General features: G+C 44.6%; 1 protein-coding gene across 4 annotated transcripts; it reads right to left on the bottom strand.

Annotated features, from left to right (window-relative positions):
- Nucleotides 1-2,648: 2,648 nt before the first annotated feature.
- On the bottom strand, nt 2,649-7,656 carry LOC125524200 (putative hydrolase C777.06c). Of its 4 annotated transcripts, none has more exons than XM_087535837.1 (10): nt 7,315-7,653; nt 6,881-7,016; nt 6,678-6,805; nt 6,436-6,583; nt 6,242-6,347; nt 5,654-5,721; nt 5,497-5,532; nt 5,253-5,362; nt 5,095-5,156; nt 2,649-3,660 (listed from the first exon to the last, which is right to left on the bottom strand). In XM_087535837.1, the coding sequence occupies exons 1-9, from the start codon at nt 7,488-7,490 to the stop codon at nt 5,099-5,101; spliced, it is 966 nt and encodes a 321-aa protein (XP_087391963.1). In that variant the 5' UTR covers nt 7,491-7,653; the 3' UTR covers nt 2,649-3,660; nt 5,095-5,098. The 4 variants fall into 4 exon arrangements, 3 of the variants coding, with proteins under 3 accessions (XP_087391963.1, XP_048545232.1, XP_087391964.1); XR_007290624.2 differs by lacking the exon at nt 2,649-3,660 and adding an exon at nt 5,813-5,894 and having other exon boundaries at nt 4,840-5,156; nt 7,315-7,655; XM_048689275.2 differs by lacking the exon at nt 2,649-3,660 and adding an exon at nt 4,840-5,019.
- Nucleotides 7,657-7,978: the final 322 nt, after the last annotated feature.

The following is a 7,978-nucleotide window of genomic DNA, read 5'->3' as shown; positions in this document are numbered from 1 at the left end:
CACTCCTCCACCACCACCACACCGTCGTGCTGCTGCTGGACGGAGTCTTCCCCAACCTCTCCCTCTCTCCTTGCTGGATCAAGGCATGGGAGACGTCACCGGGCTGCACGTGTGTTGAACGCGGAGGCGTCGTTGTTCGGTGCTTAGATCGGAATCGACCGCGATCTGAATCGCCACGAGTACGACTACCTCATCCACGTTCTTGCAATGCTTCCGCTTAGCGATCTAGAAGGGTATGTAGATGCACTCCCCTTCCCCTCGTTGCTAGATTACTCCATAGATTGATCTTGGTGATGCGTAGAAAATTTAAAATTTCTGCTACGATCTCCAACACTAAGTGCCGCGATGGAGACGTGCGACCCCTCCCCCCATTTCAAAAAGGACAAAGGCATGGTCTTTCGACGCTTCGAAGGTTTAGTTTTGGTTTGCTTCGAGTCGTAGGAAAGACCGCACTATTAAGAGGGGTTTGTGTGGATAAATATCGTGTGGGAATGCCTTTCCCGAGCCTTACTCTCTTACCCTTCCCACTCCGACCACCTCAAATGAACCTAGTGTGTGTGTTGTGGTACTCAGAAAGTTGTAACAGTAAGTTACTGGGTACCCCGTGCGCACGGGGTACTGGGTAACTCTCTGGGTACCCCGTGCGCACGGGGTCTTTTGACCCCCGTGCGCATGGGGTACTGCGTAACTCTCTGGATACCCCGTGCGCACGGGGTCTTTTGACCCCCGTGCGCACGGGGTGGTGCGATTGTCTTTGGATACCCCGTGCGCACGAGACTGACTTAGCCCGTGCGCACGGGGTCCAACGGGCAGAAATCCCCACCAGCCCATGAACACTATAAAAAGGCCCTTCTTCCACCTCCAACCCTCAACCCTAATGTGTTGTTGAGCTCCACCATTGCTACACCCCATTTCGCTCAATACTCTCAATCCCTCCATCCAAACTTGTTGAAACTTTGGGGATTGGGAGAGCAAGACCCGATCTATAACTTGACCAAACCAAACCGCGTTCCCCGCAACATTTCTTCCCCATTGACTTGTTACTCTTGGAGCTTGGGCTCCTAGGCGGTTAGAGGTTCCTCCGGAAGCTTCCTTGCTTGTGGTGTGCTCCGGAGAAGTTTGTAAAGGTGTGGTGGTCGCCTTCAAGACCAACCCCGAGTGGTTCGAGGCTCATCCGTTGGGGGTGACTCGAAGGAGAATACGGTGAGCCTTTGGTGGCATTCTGCAAGCTTTGGCTCCAGCACCGCTCCAAACGGAGATTAGCTCTTCCCCAAGGAAGAGTGAACTTCGGGTTAAAATCCGTGTCCTTGTCTCACTTGTGGTTAATCCTTTCCCGCACCTTTCTTTGTTGTTGTATGCTTGTTGGCTTGCTAAGTAGTTTGTTGCCTAGCTTTTCTTCTTGGAGCTTGCTTGTCATATAGGTTGCATTCACCTAGTTGCATATCTTGTGAACTCTTTTATCCGCTAAGCCTTAAAATGTACAAGAAAGATTAAAATTTGTAGTCTCCTATTCACCCCCCCCCCCTCTAGTCGACCGTATCGATCCTTTCACACTGGCACTGGCCCAAGATGTGAACGTGAGACGTGTGGTGATGGGCTCAGATTGCTTGGAGGTGATTACTAATATTAACAAAGGAGCGGCAGCTAGATATGCATCAGTTCTACATGAAATTACACATCGATGGAAGGAATTTGGGGAAGTGTGTTTCCGTTTTGAGCCTCGGGATTCCAATTTCAAAGCTCATATGTTTGCAGAGGCCGCATCATCTCTTGCAATCGATCGCCATTAGTGGCTATGGAGAGTCCCTTATATCATTTGTATCCCGTTTACTTTGAATTATGAATGAACCTGTTTTTGAGGCATCTTCTTATTTTGAAAGTTTTTTTTTGAAAAAAATGAATGTCTTTGAACAGGCAAATTTCTTTTTAAATTACTAAAAAAACACATTTTTTTAAAATTCCGAACAAATTTTCGAGAAGTGAGCATCTTTGAAATTATGAACATTCTTTGAAACACACTTTTTTTTTTGAAATGCTGAACAAATTTTGGAAATGGGAAACATTTTCTGAAATTCGGATTCTTTGTAAACACAAACATTTTTGGAAATTCCTGAACATTTTGAAACAGCGAGTATTTTTTCATACAATTTCTTTTTGAAATTCCTGAACATTTTTTAAAGCAACAACTATTTTGGAAACAGAAACATTTTGTTGAATTTACGAACATTTTTTTATCTATTGGAAAGTGTATTTCTAAATTGCAAAGATTTTTTCAAATTTGTGAACATTTTTGTAAAAAAATGTGAATTTTAAAAATGGAAAAGGGAAAAGAATCAAAAGAAAAGAAAAAAAGAAGAAAAACACTAAAAGGGAAAACCTAGTAAAGAAACAGAACAGGCAAAACTGGTCCAGAACCTTCTAGAAGGTTACACAAACAGGATAGGAACCTTCCAGAAGGTTCACAAAACCGGTTCCTGTAGTGTGTTGTGTATTTAACAAGTGGGCCGGGCCAACGCTGATCGATCTGATGATATGTGTCTACCAGGCCGATTTTATATTTTTTTACCAGCCCGATTTTCACGTTAAGCCGTGAGCCCAACAAGTGGTCCGTTAATGGTGCGAGTTGTATGCCGATGCGGTTTGGAGTGTGAGTCGGAATCGGCGAGCCCAATGAAATCAATAAAAGCACCCCAGAAGAGATGAATGATGCACACACCAAGGAAGGGATCGTGGAACCAATATCATCCGGCCGGCCCTTTCTTCCTTCTCTCGATCGGTCCTTTGGATTTGGAGAAGAGAAGAGGATCAGGATGGCCATGGACCGGCAGTCGGAGTGGATCGTCCTGCGGCGCGTGCTGGCCTTCCTCAAGTCGAGGAAGCTCCACCGGGCGGCGTACGCGCTGGAGAAGGAGGCGAGGCTCAAGCTGGACCTGCCGCACCTGCACGACCTCTTCGCCAAGGGCCGCTGGCGGGCGGCGGACGAGTACGTGACGACGTTCATGAGCGGGAAGGAGAGCACCACGCCATCCGTGTCCGCCACGCTCTTCGTCGTCAGGTTCGAGCGTCTCGTCCGCGCGCTCTCAGGCGGGGCGACGAGGCGTGGGCCCTGCGCTACTTCCGCCGCTCCGTCTGGCCGCTGCTGCGCAGCCACCCCGACGAGGCCGCCGCTCGCGCCGAGTGCGAGAGGGCCATCATGGACCGCGACTCCCTCCGCCGCAACTACCCCGACGATGCCGCGTACAGGAGCAGCGCCTGATCGAGTTCTATCGCCGCGTCTATCAGAACGAGCACATCTCCCGCTCCTTCAACGATATCTTTGACTACAACCTGCGCTTCATGAGGGGGACGGCCGCCATCGGCCTGCGCCGCCATGCACGCCGGACGCGACGCCCACCAAGACCCGCCGCCTAAATCCATCCACAGCCGAAACAGCTAGCCTCATCCGCTCATTGCTCATCGCTCATCTCGACCCGATCGACCAGACAGCACGACGAACAAATTAATAACGCTTCTTCGGTTGATATCCATTATTAAATGTATGTAGGTAGGAGTACCTTATGATTTGTTTGTAGTACGAAACAAGTTGATGAGCTAGAAGTGCATGACGATGGAAGTTTTGATTTCCTGATTTTCAAGAGCTTCAACTTGTGTCTTCGAATTCTGAAAGTTCACCAAAGATGATTAATTATCTAAAGAGTTCATCAGGTTTGGTTAACAACACCATTACATCTTTGAAGTAATGATCAGTGGTTTGCTATTATCTCGAGGGGATAGACCAAGATAAGGGGCTGCAAAAAGAAATGGGGTTGCAATGCAAAACACTAGAACAATCTTGGGTTTTGGTGTACTCACTTTCTAAAACTTAGCAAGAAAAACCATATTTGTAAATTTTGAAAAAATATGGAAAAATACGTGTGCAAAATATGAAAATGAGAATGCCATGCTAGTTTAAGTTTCAAAACTAAAAATCGCAGCACTCTCATGATCACTTCAGTCAAAAATGGGTGTTTTTCCCCATAAATGTTCATAATTTACGAATATGTTATTTTTACAAAGTAACACGCAAATGATTCTGGTGTATCGGGGTTGCAAAAATCTGCTCTCTTATGCAATGTGTGAAATCAAAAGGTTGGTGGTTTTGTTTCAAAAATGCTTCTTGGATGGACAATCAGGTGACAGTGACACACACCCTTACGTCTTAGGAGCTAGACAAGTAGGAGTATGTCTCAAGTTGTGATGTGCATGGGTTTGCTCCTTCATGTCGTTGGAGCTATTACATGATTATGTATGAACCATATTCTGTAATCAATAAAATGAAATTGAGCAGAGAAAAATGATAACATGCTAAAAATAGGCAGAATTAAATACATGAATGAATGCCAAAATGAATTATCTCCATCGGGCAGAAATGCATAGCCATGCCTAAACCCGATCGGTTTGCAATACCCAATGGATATCCATTGGGCAGTAGTTTTCAGCATTTTTTACACTATAATTTTAGCATTGATCGATAGACACAAAATTTGACCGCAAAATTAGGATGGGGCGATACCACAATATATCTCTTCAATAGTTGTTTATGGCAAGCTCTCCTAGACACTGAAATGTATTTAGAGACATTATAATTGTGCACTTTTCCAACCATCTCATGCCATAAATGTTTCCGTCCGTCCGACCTTCAGTTCTAGTCATTTCCGGCCATTTGATCTCCTCTCACTTCCACATTGGGTTCATATGGTCACCAAGGGTTTCAAGTACATGGCCGATGCTCCAGTATCAAAATCGGACTATTGGGCCTCATGAGCCTTACTTCATTATATAAGAGAAATTTACATGAAAAAAGAACTACCGTCACATCTATTTGAGAACAATAGAACAATATACTATATGGTGTATATAAATATCAACATGAGCAAACTTACAATCTTTTGGATACATAAAAGATCACAAAATAACTGCTACAACTACTGCTATTGTGTATCTTCGCTGAATCAGAAAAAGATATATGAATGCTGCAATCTGCACTGACATGATTTAAATTGTTCAAAGGTGCCAAGTAGTCGTCCTCAAGTATTGCATAGCAACCTTGCATACCTTATTACAAGTCAATGGAGACTCGCAGGCCGTCATGAGCAAGTTGTGTCGGTATTCCTTCTCTATAATCATACAAGCTTACACATGAGACAGGGCCTTTGGGTTTAGAGAAAATAAAGGAAGAATGTAACAATTTCAGCAGCTACACACGGACATACCTGATAGACCATTCTGCCAACATCTGGTTTTCTCTCTGATGCTCAAAAAAATGCCTCATTCCAATCAACAGAGCTCTTTTAGGATGGATCCTCTTGATAGCATCAAGACTCTGCAGAAGTAGGAAATTGTTTTCATGCTGAAGAAAATGTAATTTCCCTATACAAGGAACACTTCACAGTTTTCTAAGAAAATCTGATAAAAAAAACTTCAAGACAGAATATTAGTAAGTCTTTGAAAAATAACCTCACTGAGGGTTAAATGGGTGCTGAAAGAATCTCCCTGTTCAGAACATGAAGTCTGTGTCAGACTATCAACATATTTGACAGCATTTGGAATTTAGTCGTATCAAATAATCATCAAATTTGAATTCTCTATGACGTGCAATGAGGGGTAGGCTTACAACTCCATGCAAAGAGTTTGCTTCTAGTATAAGTAGGTCAACTTGTCCAGCACCAGACTTCGAAATAGCTAGAGGCAAAGACTCAGCATCAGCAATTCAGCATTATGTTCATATGCAGGAAACAAGAAAGTCCAACTAAAAAGTAGCTAGATATTTTACCATGTGATTATGATTTGCAACCTTGTTAATACTACTATTTGGTAACTGACATGTATTAAGACTCTTGTCTCCGAGATACACACTGAAAAGTGTTACCATTGAATTTGATCAGATAAAATCACTGAAGTTGAGGTGTACACTTTTATGATTTTTGGTGCCCCACATATAGCATTTGAAATACAGCTTTAGCAACAACAATAGATAATTAACCTGCTAGATTATCAAGGGCATCATAAACAATGTCAAGAATTTTGGATGCAGTTTAACAGATTAGTAACATCTTTCTGTTTCAATTCAAACTACACCTTAAACATATGTCAGTGAAAAACGTCCTCCTGTACCGATTAACAATCCTACCATCTGCGATCTACGACAACAAGCATTCTAATTATCTGAAAAAAGTATTGTGGACAAAGATTAGTTTTTTACCATGCTTGGTTTTAGGTAGAAATCTTGAGACATCAGATAAATACGCAACTCTGGCTCTCCTCCCAAATAAGAAGCCTAAACAAATATACCCTTCTCCATGCATTACCTGCGCACAGAATAGCAATCTTAGTAAGCACTCCAGGAGGCAAACACGTAACAAGATCAAAGTAATGGTTAACAGCGCTGGTTGTTACCGGCAATGGCACAAATTCTAGTGCTGATGCTACAAACGGTTTCTCAACATCGTCCTGAACTATCTTCCACTCGATTTTCGCGGCTTGGGCATCTTCATCGCCATCCTCTGGCTTCTGCTCCACCAAGTAGGGGAATCTTCTCGCGATACTGTAAATTCACGGCTGTTGTTATTACGGGATATGTTCTGGTGACTAATCCGTTTTTTTTCAGCTCACTTGTAAAGCTGAAGATGAAGACGAACCTGTCCATCGTGAATTGTGTGAGGAAGATAGGAATTTTCTCGACATCGTTTCGGTCATTTCTTGGTTGTACCACCCAGACTTCGTCAAGGCCTAATACAGCATCTGCATGCTCATGAGTCAGAATGATCTGCACTGCACAGAACCCCTTAGTCCCCAGGATCCTTAATTTTTTTAGAAAATAATGCACTGTCGAATATCTCACCGAGTCAACGTAAGGAACTTTGTGGTGGACAAACCACCGGAGAACTTGCTCTCTGAAGGTCTTGCCGATGTCGATTAGGATGTACTTGTGGGTTCCATCTCCATGGCAATAGTCTACCAAGAGGGAGGTGTTGAGCCTGAAAACCAAACAGGCATATGAAGCTTGTCACATAGTGTTGTCATAAGGATGTTCTGTTCAACCCGTTTGCAACAACTCCGCTATTCGGCAGTTGTGAGCCACTTATCTTACAAAATTAGTTAAAGTGCCCTCACAAAGTTATGTAAATATATCTAGACCATTCATGTAAAGTATGTTCGACTTTTCTAATATATCTAGAACAAAATGAGAAATTGCATTTCAGCAAACGTGAAATGCAAATTATCTGTAATTTGAAGTTATCTGAAAGTCGTTGCCTGTGGCCGTACTGCGCGCACCTGTAGTTGGGGTTCCCCTCCGGAGGGAGGGAGATGCCCATGGAGCAGACGGCGCAGGGCGGCGTTGACGGCTTGAGGAGGCACCGTGCGTCGGGCAGCGCGCCGGAGCAGCCCGTGCCCAGGAAGATGAGCGACGAAGATCCCCCCGTCGGCGACTTGGACGGATCGGGCTCCATCGATCCCCGGACGATCGAATTGGTTCTTGTTTGTCTCGTTGGGAGTTTGAGACGCTGATTTTCTCTTACGGTATGGTCCTCCTCTGTCTTCTCTTCTGCTTGTTCGGGAAAGCTTGTTTGTTGGTGGCCCCGGAAAAGCTTTGGTATTGACCTCGGCAAGTCTTCGCGCCCTTCTCTTTTCTTGAAGATTTTAATTATGCACATTGTCAAATCAGTATACTAGAGCATCTACAGCCGGGAGTCTCAAACTGCCTCATATGTCCGGGCAGGCTGCAGTCACTGTCCGGTCGCGAAATTTCGACGCAGACAGGCACCTCAAACGGCCCTTAAATGACCAGGCTGACCGGCACCCCTCATATGCAGCCCAAATATGAGGCGGATATAGGAGCGCTCGGACATGCCCCGGCACGCCCGCCACGTCGGACCCGATAGCCCGACCCAACCGCAAATTGCACCAAATCCATCCCCCGGACCTGTTTGATCCATTT

Source organism: Triticum urartu, chromosome 7A (genome assembly GCF_056163025.1).
Source record: "Triticum urartu cultivar PI428250 chromosome 7A, HENAU_Tu73, whole genome shotgun sequence".
NCBI classification, from domain to species: domain Eukaryota; kingdom Viridiplantae; phylum Streptophyta; class Magnoliopsida; order Poales; family Poaceae; genus Triticum; species Triticum urartu.
The sequence above is the reverse complement of the archived record's forward strand: the minus strand, read 5'-3'. Positions and strand labels throughout refer to the sequence as shown.